This window comes from Hypanus sabinus, unplaced genomic scaffold (genome assembly GCF_030144855.1).
Source record: "Hypanus sabinus isolate sHypSab1 unplaced genomic scaffold, sHypSab1.hap1 scaffold_578, whole genome shotgun sequence".
Classification (NCBI taxonomy): domain Eukaryota; kingdom Metazoa; phylum Chordata; class Chondrichthyes; order Myliobatiformes; family Dasyatidae; genus Hypanus; species Hypanus sabinus.
In genome coordinates this window covers 131,786-155,892 of record NW_026781437.1, presented here as the reverse complement: position 1 = coordinate 155,892, position 24,107 = coordinate 131,786, and the positions used below count along the sequence as shown (strand labels likewise).

The 24,107-nt window shown below is 44.8% G+C and overlaps 1 protein-coding gene across 3 annotated transcripts in view; it reads right to left on the bottom strand.

Moving 5' to 3' along the window:
* LOC132389460 (NACHT, LRR and PYD domains-containing protein 3-like) overlaps positions 1–24,107 on the bottom strand; it is an 82,273-nt gene that overhangs the window by 57,266 nt on the left and 900 nt on the right. Inside the window, exons 2-4 of one of the 3 annotated variants that reach the window (XM_059961982.1) lie at positions 19,559–19,709; positions 14,383–14,478; positions 11,017–11,074 (exon numbers count right to left, since the gene is read on the bottom strand). In XM_059961982.1, the coding sequence (XP_059817965.1) occupies positions 11,017–11,032 (16 nt within the window). In that variant the 5' untranslated portion in view covers positions 11,033–11,074; positions 14,383–14,478; positions 19,559–19,709. The remainder of the gene's footprint in view (positions 1–11,016; positions 11,075–14,382; positions 14,479–19,558; positions 19,710–24,107) is intronic. The other 2 variants (XM_059961983.1, XM_059961984.1) reach the window with 2 other exon arrangements.

Below are 24,107 nucleotides of genomic sequence, written 5' to 3'. Positions count from 1 at the left end.
GTGCGTGAAGGGACGTGACATTCAACAGTGAGCCTGGGGTTCAGGCAAGTCGGAGGATCCCAGAGTTCAGACAAAGCAGGGCGGGAGGCAGGACCCTGGGAGTCCGTGGCAAGGCAGAGTCCTCCGGGCGGGCCGCATAACTCCCTGGCAGGGCCGCCTCCCAGGCGTGAACACAGAGGCCTGGGCAAGGCGCGGGAAACCTGGACAGGTGCGGGGTACCGCCCGTCGGGGGTGTGGGGTAGAAAGACGGGGACTAGGTCCAAGGTCAAAACCTTGGCAAAACCAGGGCAAAGCAGGTCAAAAGCAGTGCAACCATGATGCACAGGTAAAACGGGAGAGGCAGGCAAACACCGCGTCAGCGCTGCAAGTCGAAAAGACTGAATAGTGGGACCAGCTCATACGAGAGAAGCAGGGGAACAGGACATGTCAAGAGCAAGACGACGCCCCAACTAGGCTCAATCCCAGAGCCCCTTATATACAGCTGCCAGCCAGTGGGCATCAGGTGCGCCTCCTTCAGTCCAAGCAAGCTACGATGATCCACAGGAGTGACTAATTGGCTCAAGGGTGAAAGGAGGGACGGCTACAAGACCCGGAGTCCGGAGAGCGCGGACGGATCAAGACTCGGAATGCGGGTTCCGGACTGGACCATAACACTCTATTCCTATTCTCACTGTCGCGAGGGGCAGACAGTAATCCCGAGAACACTATCTTTGAGGTCCTGCTTTTCAACTTCCTTCTAAATCCCTGTAATCTGTTTCTCCTCCCTATTCCTACCTATGTCGTTGGTACCAGTATAGCCCACGACCCCTGGTTGTTTTCCTTCCCACTTCAGGAATCATGGACGCGATCAGAATCATCCCGGACCCAGGCACCAGGGAGGCAAACAACCATCCGCATTTCTTCCCTGCGTCCATAGAATCGCCTGTCTGATTCCTAACCATAGAGGCCCCTATCACTGCTGCCATTCTCCTCCTTTCCCTACCCTTTTGAGCCACAGGGTCAGAATCTGCGCCGGAGGCGCGGCCACTGTTGCTTCCCCCACGTTGCTTGCCCCCCGAATAGTACTCAAACAGGGGTTCTTATTATTAAGGGGGACGGCCACATGGGTACCTCCCAGTCTCTGACTCTTACCCTTACCTGTCCTGACTGTTACCCAATTGTCTGTCTCCCTGGTCCTCAGTGTAACTACCTGCCTACAACTCCTCTCTATCACCTCCTCACTCTCCCTGACTAGACGAAGGTTATCGAGCTGCATCTCCAGTTCCCTAACCTGGTCCCGAAGGATCTGCAGCTCGACGCACCTGGCGCAGATGTTGCCGTCCGGGAAGCTTGGAGTCTGCAGGATCACCCACATCTGACACCCAGCAACGACCAACGGCCACACACACATTCTTCCTGTCTCTAATCCTACACAGGCAACCTACCTCTCCTCAAACCGGTATCGTCTAAGACCCGGTGAGCCAAAGCTTCTGTCTCCATCTACTCCATCGCCCACTCCTTCGTTCCCACTCTGTAAAGCCTTCTCGCTTTCAAACTCTCCTCGCTGTTCTCACTGGCTGACATCCACGCGTTTGCGCAGTCGTACCCCAAATGAAAGCCGTCGTTGAACAAACAGATGACCAGACAATCTTAATGAAACAGTGTCTGGTGATACCGGGAAATATCATTGTGACTATCTCCTACAAGCAAATATCACAAAATTTCCAGTCACCTGTGTTACTCACAGACCAGCCCTGGATTACATACTGTCCAGTCCGCTAGATCACCCTCTCTTAGTCCACTGTGCAACATACTTTCCGGTCACTTGAGTTGAATACTGACCATTACCTTGAGATACACACTGTCAAAACCCCTAGGTCACAGACTGACCGTTCCCCTGTGACGCACGTTGCCCAGTCGCCTGGGTCACAAACTGACCATTCCATTGAGATGTGCACTCTCCAGTCACCTGGTAAAAAGACTGACCATTAGCTTGAGGCCAATGCTGGCCGATTACGTGGGTCCCATCCCGTCCACTCGATGATGATCATCACGGAACAACCATGTAATTCATTGACAACTTCTTGCTTACATAGTTTTTTTTTTGAAGTTCTTGTTGCTAAGCTAGAGGAAGGATGTGATTAAGCTGAAAACAGTGTAGCAGAGAATGACCAGTATGGTACAGGATGAGTGTGTTGGGTTTTGTATTATATGGATTTACTGGGACAGTTTGCCCTGCAGCACAATAACTTCAAGGATGACCTTCCACATATACATCATATAATCAGGGATGGATGTAGGTTAGAATGCCGCAGTCTTTTTCACAGAGTACGGGAGACCAAGACTAGGGTGCATATTTTGAAAAGGGACAAAAGGTACATCTGTTCATGTGAAGGGTGATGGGTATAAATTACGTGCAGTGAGAGGAGGCACCAAATACAAATAAAATTACAAAGTTGAGAAAACGTGGGCTGGAAAATATAGAGAAGTAGTGTTAGACAATAGACAATAGGTGCAGAAGTAGACCATTCGGCCCCTCGAGTCTGCACCGCCATTCTGAGATCATGGCTGATTATTCACTATCAATACCCAGTCCCTGCCTTGTCCCCATATCCCTTGATTCCCCTATCCATCAGATATCTATCTAGCACCTTCTTGAAAGCATCCAGAGAATTGGCCTCCACCGTCTTCCGAGGTAGTGCATTCCACACCTCCACAACTCTCTGGGAGAAGAAGCTCTTCCTCAACTCTGTTTTAAATAACTGACCTCTTATTCTCAATCCATGCCCTCTGGTACTGGACTCTCCCAACATCTGGAACATATTTCCTGCCTCAATCCTATCAAATCCTTTAATTATCTTAAACGTTTCAATCAGATCCCCTCTCAATCTCCTCAATTCCAGCGTGTACAAGCCCAATCTCTCCAATCTCTCTGCGTAAGACAGCCCTGCCATCCCAGGAATCAACCTAGTGAATCTACGCTGCACTTCCTCAACTGCCAGAATGTCCTTCCTTAAACCTGGAGACCAAAAATATACACAATATTCCAGGTGTGGTCTCACCAGGGCCCTGTACAATTGCAAAAGGACATCCTTGCTCTTGTATTCAATTCCCCTTGTAACAAAGGCCAACATTCCATTTGCCCTCTTCACTGCCTGTTGCACTTGCTCATTCACCTTCATTGACTGGTGAACTAGGACTCCTAGGTCTCTTTGCATTTCTCCCTTACCTAACTCTACACCGTTCAGACAATACTCTGCCCTCTTGTTCCTGCTTCCAAAGTGGATAACTTCACATTTATTCACATTGAATGACATCTGCCAAGTATCTGCCCACTCACCCAGCCTATCCAAGTCTTCCTGTATTCTCCTAACGTCCTCTTCGCATGTCACACTGCCACCCAGTTTAGTATCGTCAGCAAACTTGCTGATATAGTTTTCAATGCCCTCATCTAAATCATTGACATAAATCGTAAAGAGCTGTGGTCCCAATACAGAGCCCCGTGGTACCCCACTAGTCACCTCCAGCCAGTCCGAGAAACACCCATTCACTGCTACCCTTTGCTTTCAATCTGCCAACCAGTTTTGTATCCATGTTGAAACACTGCCCCAAATGCCATGAGCTCTGATTTTACTCACCAATCTCCTATGTGGCACCTTATCGAATGCCTTCTGAAAATCTAGGTATACAACATCCACTGGCTTACCCTCGTCTAACATCCTTGTTACACCCTCAAAAAACTCCAACAAATTAGTCAAGCATGATTTGCCCTTGGTAAATCCATGCTGGCTCGGTCTAATCCTATTTCTGCCATCTAGATGTGCACTATTTCGTCCTTAATAATGGACTCAAGCATCTTCTCCACGACTGACGTAAGGCTAACAGGGCGATAGTTCTCCGTTTTCTCCTTCCCTCCCTTCTTGAAAAGTGGGATAACATTAGCCACTCTTCAACCTTCTGGAACTGATCCTGAATCTAAAGAACATTGGAAAATGATTACCAATGCATCCGCAATTTCCTGAGTCACCTCTTTTAGAACCCTCGGATGCAGACCATCTGGACACGGGGATTTATTAGCCTTCAGTCCTACCAGTCTACTAATCACAGTTTCTTTCCTAATGTCAATCTGTCTCAATTCCTCTGATATCTTATGACCCTGGCCCATCCATACATCTGTGAGATTGCTTGTGTCCTCCCTGGTGAAGACAGATCTAAAGTACGCATTAAATTCTGTTGCCATTTCCCTGTTTCCCATAACAATTTCTCCCAATTCATTCTTCAAGGGGCCAACATTGTTCTTAACTATCTTCTTTCTCTTCACATAGCTAAAAAAAAGCTTTTGCTATCCCCTTTTATATTCCTGGCTAGACTGAGCCCATACCTGATTTTTTCTCTCCGTATTGCTTTTTTAGTTAAGATCTGCTGCTCCTTAAAACTTTCCCAATCATCTGTATTCCCCACTCATCTTAGCCCTGTCATACATCCTTTTCTTTAATGCTATACAATCTCTGACTTCCTTTGTCAACCACTGTGGCCCCTTCCCCCTCTTTGAATCCTTCCTTCTCATTGGAATGAACTGCTTTTGCATCTTTTGTATTATGCCCAAGAATATCTGCCACTGCTGATCCACTGTCTTTCCTGCCAGGGCATCCGCCCATTTAACTTTGGCCAGCTCTTCCCTCATGGCTCCGTAGTCTCCTTTATTTAATTGCAACACGGACACCTCTGATCTGCCCTTATCCCTCTCAAATTGTAGATAAAAACTTATCATGTTATGATCACTACTTCCTAATGGCTCCTTTACTTCAAGATCACTTATCAATTCCTGTTCATTACACATCACCAAGTCCAAAATAGCCTCGTTCCTGGTTGGCTCAACCACAAGGTGTTCCAAAAATACAAACCTTAGACACTCCACAAACTCCCTATCCTGGGGTCCAGCACCTACCTGATTCTCCCAGTTCACCTGCATGCTGAAATCTCCCATAACGACTACATTACCTTCAGCACATGCCAATGTTAACTCCCTAATCAACTTGTACCCAATATCCACGCTACGGTTTGGGGGCCTGTACACAACACCCATTAGGGTCTTTTTACCCTTGCTGTTCCTCAGCTCAATCCACACAGACTCTACTTCTCCTGTTCCCAAGGCACTTCTTGCTAAGGACTGAATCTCATTCCTTACCAACAGGGCCACCCCACCCCCTCTTCCCATATTTCTGTCTCTACGATAGCACGTATACCCTGGTACACTCAATTCCCAGGCCTGATCCCCTTGCAGCCATGTATCCGTTATCCCAACAATATCGTAGTTCCCCACTTTCATCTGAGCTTCAAGCTCATCTGCCTTATTTCTGACACTACGTGCATTCAAGTATAGAATTCTTAGCCCATTCCTCTTCTCTTTGCTTAAAAGACTGTCTACGGTACCTAATCCAGCTCCTTGAACTTCCATCGGGCTAATTGCACCCTGAATTTTGATGACCTTCTCAAGATTACCCAAACCTTCTACACATTTAATCCCATGCTCCTTCTGACCAACCCTCTGGATCTGGATCCCTGCCCCCTGCACATCTAGTTTAAACCCCTCCGAGCAGCACTGGCAAACACTCCTGCAAGAATGCTAGTACCCCTCCGGTTCAGATGTAGACCGTCCCTTCGAAACAGATCCCAATGTCCCTGGAACAAAGACCAATTATCCAAAAAGCTGAACCCTTCCTTCCTGCACCATGCTCTCAGCCTCGTATTAATGTGCATAATCATTCTATTCTTCGCCTCACTCGCACGTGGCACAGGTAGCAATCCCGAGATTGTCACCCTGGAGGTCCTGCCTTTCAGCCTCACTCCTAACTCCCTGAACTCTCTAAGCAGGACCCCCTCACTCACCTTACCTACATCATTGGTCCCTACATGGACCACTACATCTGGGTTTATGCCCTCGTTCTCAAGAATAGCCTGCACCCGATCTGAGATGTCCCGGACCCTGGCAACAGAGAGGCAACATACCATCCGAGACTCCCGATCTGCACCACAAAATCTCCTATCTGCCCCCTAACTATAGAATCCCCTAAAACTATCGCTCTCTTCTCTTCCCTCCTCCCCTTTCTAGTTGAGGGTTCAACCTCTGTGCCAGAGGCAGGACCACTGCAACTCATTCCTGGTAGGTCATCCCCATCAACAGTATCCAATACGGTATACTTATTGTTAATGGGACTGGCCGCAGGGGTGCTCTGCTCTCTCTGCCTGCTCCCCCTGCCTCTCTGGACCGTCACCCATCTGCCTAAATCTTGGTTCTTTGGTGTGACTACCTCCTGATAACTCCTATCTATCTCTGCCTCCGCCTCCCGAATGATCCGTAGTTCATCCAGCTCCAGCTCCAACTCCCTAACTCGGGCTGATAGGAGCTGCAGCTGGACGCACCTCTTGCAGGTGTGGTCATCAGGGACAACTGTGTTGACCCTGACCTCCCACATACTGCATACGGAGCACACCACTGCTCTGACTGTCTCCCCCATACCTGAACTGGATTAATAGAATGTCTAAAAAGCACCTAGCGACCTTACCTTCTTCCCCTCAGCGAGCAATCACACAGCCTTACCGAAGTCCCCTTACCCCGAAGCCCACTTAGCCAAAGCCCAGGATTCTGCTTCCACGGACTCACTTAGCCAAGGCCCAGGACTCAGCTTCCACGGACTCACTTAGCCAAAGCCCCGGACTCTGCTTCCACGGACTCACTTAGCCAAAGCCCAGGACTCTGCTTCCACGGACTCACTTAGCCAAAGCCCAGGACTCTGCTTCCACTGACTCACTTAGCCAAAGCCCAGGACTCTGCTTCCACTGACTCACTTAGCCAAAGCCCAGGACTCAGCTTCCACGGACTCACTTAGCCAAAGCCCCGGACTCTGCTTCCACGGACTCACTTAGCCAAAGCCCAGGACTCTGCTTCCACTGACTCACTTAGCCAAAGCCCAGGACTCTGCTTCCACTGACTCACTTAGCCAAAGCCCAGGACTCTGCTTCCACGGACTCCGCTGCCCGCTCTGACAAGAAGTCCTGCCTTTTAAAGTGCGCGCTCGACGCTGACGTCACTCGCGCCTGCGCAGTTCCCCCTCCTCCACAGGTATTGACCAGGTAGGCTTAAATCCTACCTACACGGTCGAATTCTCTGAGCTCCCAGCTGAATCACAAGCTGTAACTTGCTCCCGATTCAAAAAGTCTTGGGGGGAAATACGGCGAAAGCTGCAAGGAAATCGGGCAAGCACAAAGCCAATTAGATCAGCATGAATCAGATGGGCCGAAGGACTCATTTCCAGACTGTAATCTCTGTTTTATTCCAACTGGAATCACAGAGATGAGCACAATCACAATGTAGAAACAGTTGGACGCTGATGGCAGCGGATTTGCCATCAAAGCCCCAGGGAATTTATAGTCAGGTAGTCGATCATCACAACACGGAAATCCTGGGAAAAATGCAGTACGCTCAGTGGCCAGAATGATGCCAGAGCACTCTCAGAAATCTACTTCATCCTCCTCACAGAGATACCCTCATCCTGTCAACAAATTACAAATTCTACATCTTCTGCTGTTTTCAGCGTAATAGGGTATTGTAAAATTGTATCTTTAAAGGGTGACCGTGCTTTATCAGTGAGGCCACTGTCCTGCAATGCTTTCTCCACGACCATCGCCAATGTTCAAAATAAATTAATTGTCAATCTACGGTCAGTATTCATATATTCACAGGAGAAAAAAAGATACACAATAGAATCAATGGAAGATTAGAGAGAAAAGACTGACAAGCAAACAATCTGCAATCAAAAGCTGTGCAAATGCAGTTAACAGACTCAAATAAGTAGACAAGTAAATAACGGATATGTCAATAAGAGTTGTTGATCCTGCGTGGGTTGTGATCAGTGATCAGTTTAGTGTTCAGGTGAGTGAGGGCATCCACACTGTTTCAGGATCCTGATGGACAAAGTGTAATAACTGTTCCTGATCCTGTCAGTGTGAGACCAAAGGCTCCTGTATATTCTGCCCGATGGCAGAAGTGAGGAGAGAGAATGGCCTGGATGGTGGCGCTATTTGTTGATAGATGCTGCTTCCCTAAGACAGAGCTCCTTGGTGTGGAGGGCACAATTGTGGGGGAAGATTTTCCTGTGATTTCCTGAGATGCATCACTTCTGTCAGGCTTTTCCGTTCCAGAGCAGTGGCGTTCGCATACCAGTCGGTGGTGCATCCTGTCAAGATCTTTTCCACTGTGCTTCTTTAGAAGTTTTTTCTAAACTTCTCACGTCACCAGGGGCACACGTTCTACCTTCACTTGTTCATCCGCTCATTTCAGCTACCAAGCTGGAATACACCACCAATACCTTCCATCTCCACTGATGGAAAGTTCAAATGGGAAACTACTTTTCTGCTTCTTCCCCAAGATAAGGATCGTAGTTTAATATATTTCCACAAGGGCGTCAGCCAGTTAATTCAACAACAGGGAGAACAGTCCCAGCTTATCCCGATCCCCCTTATCGCTCAAAAGCTTCACTCCAGGTAACAGCCTCTGGTTTGTTTTCTATGCTTTTTCCATATTAATGACATCCTTCCAGTGTCCTGCCGATGTGGATAAACGGTTCCAGGGAATCGTGCATCTGTACTCTTGGCTCCCCCTGTTCTACAACACTTTTCAGGGCCCTAATATTCACTGTGCAACTCCTACCCTGGTTTAACTTACAAAGTGAATCTAGTCCGGGGTGCAGTTTCCATGTTCATTTCAGTCTCCTTATAATAATCTTATATAACCCCTTTATACCACCGATTTTCATGTCATTTTTAAACTTAAGAAAAATATTAACAACTTTATCTACCATATCATTAAGATTAAAAAAAACAGTAAACCTAGCCACACCACACCACTGTCCAGAAGCCAGTTTCTTTAATAGTACTCTATTATTTAAGTATTAATAAGTATTAAAGTATTTTATACTTTAATAAAGTATAAAGTAATTTATATTACTTTATTAATAAATTTAATAGTACTGTATTATTAACCCTCTGAATCCTTCCCCATAGCCAATTTCACATCCAGTTGGCTAGCTCGCCTGCAATTGAAAGAACCTCCATGTTATATATGATGACGTATATGAACTTTGATTAAACGAAAGTGAACTTTGTACTTCTAATACTCCAAACATTACTGGTAGCGAAGTGTGGACTCGATAATTGTCATGTTTGTCCTCATTAGCTGCAGCACAGATTAAACGTGCAGCGAGGTTTTATGACGTTTATAACCTGCTGATTGGGCCAGTATACTGGAGGGTTCTATTAGCACTGGATATTGCAGACCGACTATTTCAATTATAAGAGATTAGATCCGAAGCACATTATCTTATTCAGACACTGGTCTCAGACTTAAATTATTAATTTCACTCCATCTATGTTGCCTGACCTGCTGAGTTCCTCAATCAGTTTGCGTGTTACCCGATCGAATGAGCCTCATGAAACGCCGTGGGATTCACTTTAACCCTACTCGCCAATGACATTACATTGGTCCCGATGTTAATCTCCTGCTATTTTAGATTCCCTGTGCCCTGTCAGCATTGATGCTCCTTAAACGTCTTTCGTGAAACCCACGATCACCAGTTCTCCACAGCCCAGATACTGATATTAAAAGACCGAAACAGAACACAATTTTTTCTACAATGAAGGGTCTCCTGATCCTCAGCAATTCTCAACGCTGGTAAAGTTCACGGCTCGGCTACAGAAAACAGGGAACACAAAATATCTGAAATCCTAGAAAAGCTCAGATCATCTGGTTCTGAATTTTATAACTGAAAGTTGGAGATATCTTACACATCAGGGCCTGTCTAGAGGTGAAGCAGAAACTGACGTTGTACTTTTACACAACCCACAAGCCTGCTGTTTCATTCCTGTGTTTCACGCACAGCCGCCTGATTCAGGAGTCCCTGTTCCTTTCACTCTGGTGAAGCTTTGCACGATGGGTGGAGTCATACGACATTACCGGTGTCAGGTCCCTGCGCTGGAACTGTTGAATTGATCCATTACTTAATGCAGCTTTACCAGTGGGATCAATGACCATGCGTCAAGGAACTTCTCTGTGCTCCGTTAGGGCCAGTGTAATATTCCTCATCTGAACTATTAACCATATAACCATGTAACTATTACAGCACGGAAACAGGCCATCTCGGCCCTTCTAGTCCGTGCCGAATGCCTACTCTCACCGAGTCCCACTGGCCCGGACTCAGCCCTTAATCCTCCATTCCTTTCCTGTCCATATACCTATCCAATTTTACTTTAAATGACAATACCGAACCTGTCTCGACGACTTCTACTGGAAGCTCGTTCCATACAGCTACCACTCTCTGAGTAAAGAAGTCCCCGTGTTACCCTTAAACTTTTGCCCCCTAACTCTCAACTCATGTCCTCTTGTATGAATGTCCCCTACTCTCAGTGGAAAAATGTCTATCCATGTCAACTCTATCTATTCCCCTCATAATTTTAAATACCTCTATCAAGTCCCCCCTCAACCTTCTATGCTCCAAAGAATAAAGACCTAACTTGTTCAACCTTTCTCTGTAACTTAGGTGCTAAAACCCAGGTAACATTCTAGTAAATCTCCTCTGTACAAAGAATAAAGACCTAACTTGTTCAACCTTTCCCTGTAACTTAGGTGCTGAAACCCAGGTAACATTCTAATAAATCTTCCCTGTACTCTCTGTAATTTTGTTGACATTTTTCCTATAATTCGGTGACCAGAACTGTAAACAATACTCCAAATTCGGATTTAACAATGCCTTGTACAATTTTAAGATTACGGCCCAACTCTTATGCTCAATGCTCTGATTTATAAAGGTCAGCATACCAAACGTTTTTTCGCCACCCTATCCACATGAGGTTACACCTTCAGGGAACTATGCACCATTATTCCTAGATCACTCTGTACTACTGCATTCTTCAGTGCCCTGCCATTTATCATGTATCTCCTATTTGGATTATTCCCACCAAAATGTAGCACCTCATACTTACCAGCATTAAACTCCATCTGCCATCGTTCAGCCCACTCTTCAAACTGGCCTATATCTCTCTGCAAGCATCGAAAACCTACTTCATTATCCATAACGCCACCTACCTTTGTATCATCTGCATACTTACAAATATAGTTTACCACCCCATCATCCAGATCATTAATGTATATGACAAACAGCATTGGACCCAGTACAGATCCCTGAGGCACATCACGAGTCACCGCCCTCCAACCTGACAAACAGTTATCCACCGCTGCTCACTGGCATCTCCCATCCGGCCACTGTTGAATCCATTTTACTACTTCAATGTTAATACATAACGATTGAACCTTCCTAACTAACCTTCCGTGCGGAACCTTGTCAAAGGTCTTACTGAAGTCCATATAGACTACATCCACTGCTTTACCCTCCTCAACTTTCCTCGTAACCTCTTCAAAAAATTCAATAAGATTTATCAAACATGACCTTCCACGCATAAATCTATGCTGACTGTTCTTTATCAGACCCAGTCTATCCAAATAATTATATACACCATCTCTAAGAATACTTTTCATTAATTTACCAACCACTGACGTCGAACTGACACGCCTATAATTGCTAGGTTTACTCTTAGAACCCTTTTTAAACAATGGAACCACATGAGCAATAACCCAATCTTCTGGCACCATCCCCGTTTCTAATGACATTTGAAATATTTCTGGAGAGCCCCTGTAATTTCTACACAAACTTCCCTCAAGGTCGTAGGGAATTTCCTGTCAGGTCCCGGAGATTTATCCACTTTTATATTCCTTAAAAGCGCCAGTACTTCCTTCTCTTTAATCGTCATTACTTTCCTACTTGTTTCCCTTACCTTACACAATTCAATTTCCTTCTTTTGACATCCTTTATATTCCTCGAGCACCTCCATGCTGCCTATATTTATTTTAGATCTCTCTCTTTTTCCTAACCAAGTTTCCAATATCTCTTAAAAATCCTGGCTCTCTCAAACTTTTAACCTTTCCTTTCAACCTAACAGGAACATAAAGATTATGTACCCTCAAAATTTCACCTTTAAATCGCCTCCATTTCACTATTACATCCTTCCCATAAAACAAATTGTCCCAATCCACTCCTGCTAAATCCTTTCGCATCTCCTCAAAGTTAGCCTTTCTCCAATCAAAAATATCAACCCTGGGTCCAGTCCTATCCTTCTGCATAATTATATTGAAACTAATGGCATTATGATCTCTGGACCCGAAGTGCTCCCCAGCACATACCTCCGTCCCCTGACCTACTTCATTCCGCAACAAAAGATCCAGCACTGCCCCTTCACTAGTCGGTATCTCTATGTATTGGTGCAAAAAAACATCCTGCACACATTTTACAGTCTCCAACCCTTTTTCACAGTATGGGCTCCCCAGTCTATGTATGGAAAATTAAAATCTCCCACAATCACAACCTTGTGCTTACTAAAAATATCTGTTATCTCCTCGAAAATTTGCTCCTCCAATTCTCTCTCCACATTAGGTTTTTCAATAATTCACCTTATAAGTGTAAGTACACATTTCCCATTCCTCAATTCCACCCAAATAACCCCCCTAGACGAGCCCTCTAATCTATCCTGCAGAGCACCGCTGTAATATTTTCTCTGACAAGTAACGCAACACCTCTCCCTCTTGTCCCTCCGATTCTGTCACACCTGAAGCAAAGAAATCCAGGAATATTTAGTTGCCAATCACCCCCTCCTGCAACCATGTTTCATTAATAGCTACAACATCATATTTCCAGGTATCAATCCATGCTCTAAGCTCGTCCACCTTTCTTACAAAGCTGCTAGCATTAAAATAAATACATTGAAGAAATTCTCCACATCTTCCTCTCTTTTTATCTCTAACAGTACAAAGAACTTCACTGTCTTCTTTTTCTTCCTTCTCCCATACATCTGTTCCTACACTTTGTTTCCCGTCCCCCCTCATATCTAGTTTAAATCCACTGGAGCCTCTCTAGCAAACCTACCTGCAAGAATATTTGTCCCCCTCCAGTTCAGATGTAAACTGTCCCGCTGGAACAGGTCCCGCCTTCCTTGGAAAACTGCCCAATTATTTGTAAATCTGGAAGGCCTCCCTCCTGAACTATGTCTTCAGCCACGTGTTGATCAGCACTATCTTACTAGTTTTAAACCCACCTGTACGAGGTACTGGTAGCAATCGTGAGATTGCTATCCTGGAGTTCCTGTCCTTTAACCTGGCACCCAAACCCCTAAACTCACCTTTCAGGACCTCCTCACTCTTCCTGCCCACGTCATTGGTGCCTACATGGACCACGACAGCCAGCTGCTCACTCTCCCTCTTGAGAATACTGAGAACTGGATCCGTGATATCGCGGACCCTGGCGCCAGGGAGGCAACAGACTATCCGGGATTCTCGATCTCTTCTGCAGAAACTCCTATCTGTCCCCCTAACTATCGAATCCCCTATCACTACTGCTCTCCTCTTTTCCCTCCTTCGCTTCTGAGCTGAGGGTCCAGTCTCTGTGCCAGAGACTCAATCACTGCAACTTGTCCCTGGTAGGTCGACCCCACCAACAGTATCCAAAACGGTATACTTATTGTTGATGGGAACGGCCACAGGGGTGCGCTGCTCTTCCTGTCTATTCCCCTTCCCTTTCCTGACAGTCACCCAACAACCTGTCTCCTGACTCCTAGGGGTGACTATCTCCCTGAAACTCCTGTCTATTTCTGACTCTGCCTCCCGAATGACCCGAAGTTCATCCCGCTCCAGCTCCAGTTCCCTAACTCGGTTTGTCAGAAGCAGCAGCTGGATGCGCCATTTGGAGGTGTAGTCATCAGGGACAGCTGTGCTCGCCCTGACTTCCCACGTACTGCAAACGGCGCACTCAACTGCCCTAACTGCTGCCTCTATTACCTACTCCTAAGCTAATTAGGTTAATTAAAGGACCTTACCCGGCCTTACCACATCTGGAGTGAAGCTCGTACTCAGCCTCTGCTCGCTTTTTTAAATTCTCTCGCTGATCTCAGAGGCCGACTTTCACGCGCTTGCGCAGTCGTACCCCGTTCAACCTCGCCTCTGCCTGTTCTCGCCGAAGCCTGATTGAGCCAAAGCCGTCCCACTCTGCGTCAGTCCACTCCGACGATGGCCGCTACGCCGATGGCCGCTGTATATGGTTGTCTTGCTTTTAAAACTTTGGCGCGCTACGTCACGCGCCTTCGCAGTATAGCCTCTTTGCCCCGATCAATTAAAAAAAACTGCTTCTCTCCGAGCTTCTTTTACCTCTTCCCTCTCCGCCTCTTGCTTGGATTTAAATCTGTTTAATTCTATTGTGCACCAATAGGGCAGAATTTTATTTATGCCGATCGCAATGAACATACCTGTAGCCATTCTGACTGTGACTGATGATTGCTGATTGTCGTCTTCTTTTTACACTTTGGACCCGGTGCAGAAAAGCTCCACTAGCTGGTGATGCTCTGAATTACAAAAACAAGCTGAATCAGACAGAGAATGATGACTTTGAAAATATGATAGTATCTCCATCCCCTGTATCAGCGCAGCAGTTGGCTTAGGAGCCAAACATTCCCCGTTATCATTAACTTCCACGCCATTTGTTAGCGTCAGTCCAGTGATACCTGCGCATTTACCTGATAGGGTCATAGAGCAGTAGAGCACCAATATAGACCCTTCCACATAACGAGACAATGCTGACCACAGTGCCCAGCGAGATGGTCCAAATTTCCTGTGATGGGTCCACTTTCCTCCTTGCCTCTTCACTCCATCTTCATGTCCCAACTGCTTCTGGAATTATCCAATTGTGCTTCCCTCATCCACTTCCTCTGGCTGTTCCCTCCACAAAATTACCAGCCTCTACATGAAACAGTTGCTGCTCGTGTTTGACCATTTAAATTCACTATAAACTATGATCATCTTCACCGTGAGCACCATCTACTAATTTTGTGTCATCTGCGAACTTATAGATCAAGCTTTCTGCATTCGCATCGAAATCATTGCTATAAAATAACAAATATCTACAGTCCCTACTTTGAGACATTGCGGCGCACCGCTAGTTACGTGACTTCATTCAGAGGATAAACCTTCTGCAGCCACACTTTGCTTGCTACCTTGAAGGTAATCTTGAATCCAGCTACATTGATCTCTTTGGATCGTATGGAAGTTTATCTTCCAGACCGAGCTGTCATATGGCACCTTGTCATAGGCTTTGCAGAAGTCCAATGTACGACATCCATACCGCTACCTTCATTGACACTGATCTTCAAAAACCTTAAAGAGTATTATTAAAAAAAAGACAACCTTCCATGCAGAATGCCCTGGTGCTCCTGATCAGACTCCGTCGATCCAAAAGTTGGTATATATTCTTTGCGTAACTTGCACATGTTGTGGAAAATTATCTCTGGCATCTCCCCTACACTTTTCTCCACTCACCAATAAAAAGCCATGTTGGAATCAACTAATAATATTTTGCTTCTAAAGATGCACAACATTCCTGTCCCCATGTATCCTTTCTAAGGATTTGCCCACGACTGGTGTAACATTCACTGGTCTATAATCCCAAGGATCATTCCTTTTACATTTATTGAATTACAGAACATTTTCTATACTGCAATCCGATGTTACTACGCCTGTCGCAAGAGAGGGCACAAAGATTATTGTCAATGCCCCCGTAAACTCTTCCCTCACTTCCCGTAGTAACGTGGTGTATAATGGAAGCTCCTTTGACAACTCTTTCTTAACATGCCGTTTTCCTATTTTAATGCCTCAATCACAGCCCATCTCCCTGGTAACTCTGAAACAAACTCACCATTCACCTCATCCTCCAGACACGTTTTCAGCTTTGCTAGTCCTACTCTCAAACTACTCATCCTTCTGTTCTTCACTCATGTGTAAAACGCCTTTGGGATTTCCTTTATCCTACTTGCCAAGGATATCTCAAGTCCCCTTCGAACTCAAAATCCTTCTTGAGCTCCTTCCTGACTACCCTATAATCCTCTGCAACCTTTCCTGAATATTACTTCCTAAGCCTGAATAATGTTTCATTTTTACTCTTGCCTAGATGTTCCTTATCTCTTGTGAACCATGATTCGATTATCTGAACATTAATTCCCTGACTGCAGAGCAAATCTACCTAGCTAACTTTAACCAGAGAGATAATGAAGCATGTTACTAATAGAAGGGAGAACAAAGAATTAAACTTATTGATATTTAAATCTTGAATGCATATATAATGATCTAAGTGAAGAAAGCTATAACTGTCCCTCACACTTTCCAAAGCCTGACTTGGGATACAAAGAAACACACACAAAATGCTAGAGGAACTCATCAGACCAGACAGCATCTGTATGTCGACTCTACTCTCTTCCATAGATGCTGCCAGGCCTGCTGACTTCCTCCAGCATTTTGTGTCTGTTGCTTGGATTTTCAGCATCTGAAGATTTTCTGTTGATGTGATGGGATAAACATGCTGGAGCTCATGGTATAAGATACAAGTCATAATATATAGGAGTAGAGTTAGGTGATACGGTCATTCTAGTCTGTCCATAATCATGGAGAATATTTTTTTCCCAACAATGTATTCTTGCTTCCCTGCTATAGGATGCAACATATTTATCATCCAGAACGTGAATATACCCAACTATAGCCTCCATTACCCTCTGTGGTAACACATCCCACAGATCAACCAACATTTGGCTGAAGTAATTCCTCTCATCACAATTTCAAAGTGAAGCTTCTTCATTCTGAGGAAGCACTCTCAGGTCCCAGACTCTCCGTCTAATCAATACATCCTCTCCATTCCCAATGTATCCAGACTTGTTGTCATTCAGTTGCTGTAACTAATCAGCCCTGCCCTAACCCACCAACCCCCTGAACTCCACTGAACACAGGCCCAGGGCCATCAAATGCTCCACATGCATCATGCTTATCATTCCTCAGATTATTCTTTGAACGTTGTTATCAACAACTGTACTGAATACATTTCCGGGAGGCGGGGGAAGAGGACAACTGGTCCCTGGATAATGTATTGGGAAAAGCATTGGTTTCTTTACTCTTCTATCAGCTCTCACAAAACGAGCGCTGGTGCACTGTTGTAATCACGGGAGATTTAAAATGTCCCAGGGTGAATTTAGTAAAGAGAAACTGGAATCACTAGAATCGCTCAGCAGAGAAGGAACAGCTGCGGCGAGAGTGAAAACGTTAGTGATTCGAATTTCCTAACTTTTCGTCAGAATGGATTCAAACATCATCCAGTTTTTAGTGGAGAGTCTTGGGCTGTGGGGGCTGAGGGAATATCATCGAGCGGTGGGGACTGAGGGAAGATCTATTAGAGGTTTATAAGATTATGAAAGACATAGATAGAGTAGACAGGGAGCATCTTTTCGCTGGTTTGAAATGTCTAAAACCAGAGGACACGCAATGAACGTGTGAGGGAGTAGATGCAATGGAAATGTGAGGGTAAGTTGCTTGACTCAGAGAGGTGTGGATGTCCGGAATGCGCTGTCTGTTATGGTGGTGGAAGCAAATACATCGGAGGCTTTTAAGAGACGTTTAGATAGGCACATGGGTGTGAGGAAGATTAAGAGGATATGGACATTGTGTACGTAGGAGTCATTAGTTATTTTTTTCAGGTGGTTGATCTTTCTTTCTATTAATCCACTTTGTAAAGGCTTAATATCATTTGTCCGTGATAATTTAGTATCCTTATGGCGTGCCTCTGTGGATAAAATCAGAATGGCTTTGGAGCATGAATTAAATATCCCTTTATCTGATGAGATTTGGGACTCGATTCTCAAATCGGTTAATTCAACCTCTCTCTGTGCTCGCCACTGTCTTTTACAGTTTAAGATTGTTCATAGAGCCCATATGTCCAAATCTAAATTATCTCCTTAGATGGAGAGATGTTACCCCACCTACGCATGCTCAATGGCTTAACGATATCCTGTCCTGTTTAGACCTTAAAAAAATCTATTATTCAGTTCTTAATTCAGATATAAAGTTTCATAAGGTCTGAGGACCTTTTATTGAGTATGTTCCTCTTAATTAAGGTTTTATTTTCAGTCCCTTACTTTCAGCTCTTTTTTTGGTAGTAGGCATTATTATCTTCTGTTTTAAGTGTATTTACAGTTTTGGGGGTTTGAATGTTCTCAGTTATATTTTCTACGTTTTGTTTTGTTTGGTCTGGAGTTTTTTTGTTGTGGGGCTTGGGGAGGACACAAACTTTACAGGACTTCAACTTGGGTGCTTTCTCAATTATCTTATTTTGTATTATATTACTATTGTATGTTTATCTTGCACTGTACTAATTTTCTACTTTGTTTTTGGGTGTTTTTTATTTGTAGTGTTGTAGAAAATGCATTAAAATCAATTTAAAAAAATGTTGTGTTTCTTTTCAGTTCCAAAATACAATTAATATGCAGAAGTTACATTGTCTTACACTAATTGAACTGTCAAAACTTTCTAATCAACACAACAAATGCATAAGTGGACTACTCGGCCCTCTGAAACTGCTGCTGATCTGATTTAAATTTTCGTTACGCATTGCTCCATGTTCATCTCGATAACACTTCAACCCCACTCTTTATAAAGAAACTGGGATTTGAATGGAATCCCAGGTTTTAATTTCACGGCTCAGTGAGTGAAAGGTGTTCCTAACTCCTGCGATTAACACCGGCAAAAAAAAATAGGCGGGTGAGAGGGGGAGTTGAGGAGGGAGCAGAAACTGTTGCTGCTTTTCACTACATAATGCCCTGTCCACAGGCAAACCTCCCACAGTGTTTTTGAACTTTGCATACATCTTAATATCAACAGCTTCATCATCTGACCCAACACGCTGCTTCCCATCCCGAAATGACTAAGTTTAAATCGATTCCGGCAGCTATAGCAGTCCTGGCCGCAAGGGCATTCATTCATCTCAAGTACAGGTATAGCCCATGGTACAGGGTCAAATGGGAACATAACTTCATTGCAAAAGCTATTTCTGCTCAATCACAGATTCATAGGTTCTGACAATTTGTTGGTAGAAAAGTACTCGATGACGAGTGTACGTAAATGTAAATTATTGGTTGGCATTTGCTAGTTCAGGTTGAATGTACTGGGGTGCCGGGACATTTGGCTTCAAGAGGGTTTGCTCTTAGCAGAGGCTTGCACGATGATATACTCGAGGGCACGTATATTATTGCAGCTTGCAATAGACAGAGGAGTCAATGACATGTTGCTGTAGATCATGGTAATTCCACATTTCTGTAATCACTACAGCAGGAAACGGTTGCGGTGTCTTGTCAAGGGAGAAAATTCTCAAAGCATTTTGAGATTATTATAACGTAACACAGACAAGCAGGGAAACATTAGGAGTGACGAGTTTGAAATCAGCAAACAATATGTGGAATGTGCGTTGCTTCACGGAGCTCATGCTGACAGCAGATTAGCAGATCTGGAATGATTGCAACTAGGTTTATTCAGCCTCACTCCAGCTATTTCCTACCTTCCTTGGTACAGAAATGCAATGTCTGAAGGACTAGTGTTTGGGTAAATGAGACTCACCGAAGTTTCTCCTGACTGAATCAATGGAAACTCCTAGTCAGAAGGGTTTTCTCCAGTTGATGCTCTCAATCCTCGGGCTGGTTCATTGTTGCTGCTCCCTCGTCTTCAGTTGTGGGCGTTTCTTCCAATAAGCCTCTAACCGCAGCTATAACTTTAACCAGAGAGATAATGAAGTATGTTACTAAAACAAACGAGAACATAGCGTTAACCTGAAATTTAAATCTTGAACGCTATGTTATCCGAGTGAAAAAATCTGAAACTGCCCCTCAGTCTTTACAAAGCCTGACATGGGATACAAAAATACAGACACAAAAAGCTGGAGGAACTCATCAGGCCAGGCAACATCTATAAGTCGACGCTACTCTCTTCCATAGATGCTGCCCGGCCTGCTCGGTTAATCCAGCATTTTGTGTGTGTTGCTTGGATTTCCAGCATCTGAAGATTTTCTATTGTTTGTAATAGGATACAAAGAAGTCATCGTTCAGTCATGGTATAAGATACAAGTCATAATATATAGGAGCAGAATTAAGTGGTAAAGTCAGTCTAGTCTGCTCCATCATCAATCATGGAGGATTATTTTCCAAAACCGTATTCTTGCTTCGTGCTATAATTCTCAACCTATTTAGCAATCCAGAACATGAATATACCCAACGATCGCCTCCATCACCCTTTGTGGTAACAAATTCCACAGATCAGACAACCTTTGGCTGAAATAATCGGTTTCATTTCCGTTTTAAAGTAAAGCTTCTTTATTCTGAGGTTGCACTCTCAGATCCTCGACTCTCCGTCTAATCCAGACGCCCTCTCCATTCCCACTGTATCCAGTCTTGCTGTTATTCAGTTGTTGTAAATAATCACTCCCGCCCTAACTTCACCCCCCAACCCTAGATTTTGAGGGAGGGGGTCGATTCAATTTTCAGCTGGTCTGGCACACCATTGTGCCTGAAGGGACTGTTCCTGTGATGTACTGTTCCATGTTCTGCTCCATCTTCAGCATCTTGAGTTTCTGTTTGACTCCCACTGGCAGATAGACAGGTGAGAGTGAGGGGGAATTTCCAAATGTGAATTGAAATCTGAAACCCTGGTATCTTTCTACTGGTGCAAACACAAAACAGCGTATTTAATCACAGCCTCTCCCTGTGAGGAATGGAATGGGAACTCATTCTCTGCTTTGCTTCCAAAGGAACTGTAGAATCAAACATCTGAGCACAGAACTGAAATACTGGCTCATCATCTCATAAACCCGGACAACTTGATCCCCTGATTCATTTTATTTGTGTCAAAACATGTGTGGTATCCCAAGATCCAACCTCAGAGGGTCACAGTCCACACAAAAAGCCTGTTATATCTTTTCCACATCTCACACTGGGTGTTCCCGCATCTCACACAGAGAGATTGACGCTTCCAATATCCAGCCCCCAGAGACGTCTGCTTCATTGCGGAAGGAGGAACATCCAGCCGCATCTGTAAATGCACCAACGTAGACGGAAGCCCAAACACTGACAGTTCCATATTCCTGGAGCCTCCATCCCAAGATTGTAGCTCAAGCACGAGCGCTCCCTGGGCTCTTTGCTGCCGGTAATATGCGGCAATATCTCAGCTAATCCCTTTTCAACAACTTGCACTCCCACACCAACCCATGACAGAACTGGAGCCCGATAATCCTTTGTCTGGATGGGGATCAGCGGGTGATGATACTTGTCTTCACAGTTACATTGAGCATGTTTGTTCATTATTTCATTGTTGAGTGCGGTGTAGCCCAGGTCAATGAGCAGCCACTTTCCCCGTCGTGTAACTGGAAAATCAGTACAAGAGAATTTTTTGTTTCTTTTGATGCAGAAGCGATTGACTAACTGCAAGATGTTTGACACCCAGAACCGAATTGCATAAATACAATCACTACAATCTTCTTCATTCCATCCCGGACAGTAAATGCTGAAAGCATCCTCGTATCTGAGGCCACTCTCTCTCCGCTGAGAGTCAGCAACCAGAGAGCGATAAACACGTTCAACACTCTCTGCAGCTCTGGTGAGCTGTTGCCCTGGTGACGGAGGAAGTGGCTCGCAAAGATAACCGAGCGGGGAAATAACAAACTCAGTGTGACAAAGATGAACTGAACATTCAGCCATTTTGTAATGGTGATACTAAAATGCCAGCGGTTGTTTTTACCCGTTCGAGCTGTATTCACTAAATCTCATGGTTGTTTCAGCTTTACCGAGATCTCAGCAGTGCAGACGCTGGTCCAAAATAAAAACGCATTGTTGGATGCGTCAAATATCGATTATGTGTAGAAATTTCAATTGAGATTCACAAATTATCGAGTCCTTAGAGCACAGACACAGGACTGTTAGCCCATCCAGTCCGTGCCATGTTCGGTGTGGTCCCATCCCCCTGTACCCAGACCATAGCCCTCTATACCTCCCTCATCTATTTACCTACCCAAACATCTCTCAAATACTCAAAGTGAACCTGTATCTCCTACTTCTGCTGGGAGCTGGTTCCGCATTCTCTCCACCCTCTGAGTGAAGTAGTTCACCCTCAAATACCCCTTAAATGTGAAACTTTTTGCCCTAAATCCATGACCTTACCCAAGTGGAGGAGAAAATGCCACCTGCATTCAACCTATTTATACCATCATAGATTTCTATATCTTTAGCAGGGCGTCCCAACCTGGAGTCTGTAGACCCTTCCTTTAATTGTAGAGGCCAATGGCATAGGACATAGGATACCAAGCTCTCCTCTATTCCAGGTAATCAAGTTCTAACCTGTTCAACTCATCACTATAATTATTTTCTGTAACACCAGCAATGTCCATGTAATTTTAACTGCACTCTTTCACGCTTATCGATATCTGTCCTTTAAGTAGCTGACCAGAACTATGCCTAAAACTCTCTTTACGACTCTGGTGCTGCCCGAAAGGAATTATGGATCTGTAATACCCACGTCAGGACAATCAAGCTCAAAAGAGTTATTTACCCCAAGCGGTAAGCCTGATCAACACCTCTACTCACTAACCCACGCTCCTCACCCCACCCACTACTAGTGTAACATTTCCTGACAATTCTACACACTCCTGTGCCTCAAGTCATTTAATGGACCATGGCTGATTTACATTCCAACACCATATTCCTGCCTTCCTCCTATAACCCTGAAGCTACAAGGAACAAACATAAATATATTAACCTCTGCCATAAATATACCCCAATAACAGCTTCATCCACCATCTGTAGCAACAAATTCCACAGATCAGCCACCCTTTACTTGATATTCTCCTCATCTCAATTTTAAAGGGAAGTGTCTTTATTCTGAGACTGTGTTCTCAGATCCCAGACTCTCCATCAAATGGAAGCGTCCTCTCCAGGATGTCCACTGTATCCAGGCTTTTCAGCATTCAGAAGGTTTCCTTAAACAAGCACAACCCCTACCCCCACTGTCCCTCAGAACTCCATTGAGCACAGGCCCAGGACCATTGACGAACAGACAGGTGACAATGAGGGGTAATTTCCAAACACGCTTTGAGCATTGAACCCTGGGTCCAATTCTACTGCTGCAAAAATTTACTGACCATCTCCCCATGTGAGGGATGGTAAAGGAACTCATTCTCTCCTCAGATTAGAACTCATTGACTCCATAGGACATCCAGAAACAAGCATCTGACCACAGACCAGAAACACTCACTCAACATCTCATGAGACTGAGCAGCTCGATCCACAGCTCCATTTCACCAGGGTCAAAATGTGTGATAGGGTCACACAGCTGAACGTGCCACTTACCTCGCACATCGTCCCCACATCAGGGAATTCCCCACAACCAATGTCCAGCAACCCGAGACTTCTGATTCATTGTGGAAGGAGGAATATCCAACCCCATCTACAGAGATACTGACCTGGTCAAATCCCAAATACTGACAGTTCCATATTCCAGGAGTCTACATACCGGGATTACAGTCCAAGCACCAATTTCCCAGGTCTCCCTTGCTGCTGATAACATGCTGCAGTGTCTCGGCCAATCAGAGTTCCAAAGCTGACACTCCTGCATCAACCTGTGGCAGAATGGGAACCTGATAATCCTCTGACTGGAGCAGATATTGGGCTGGAAAACCTGGGCGTGGGTCACCAGCAGGCTGGGATACGTTTCACATTGTCTCCAGCAGCTAAACTGAAAGCATTTTATCATTGTCCGATTGTTAAATGAGATTTTGCCCAGCACAATTGGCCGTCACATTTGCTGTGGGCTAACAGGAATAACAGGCTTTTCATTTCAAATTGAAATTAAATGCTGGAAACTCGGTATATCAGATTGGATCTGTGGAAAGAGAAACTGTGGAAGACTCAGTATCAGAACTGATGCTGCCCGATCTGCTGAACGGTTCCAGCATTTTCTCTTTTGACTTTAAATGATTCACAACTATTTAATGATTACAAGCTGTTTGTGACGGCCTGAATAAAGTTGCACAAATGTAATTCCCACATTCATTAGTTTTGTCTGCATTCCAACACAGGGTTAATACAGTCGATACAGTGAATGCTCACAGCATCCTCCCCACCCC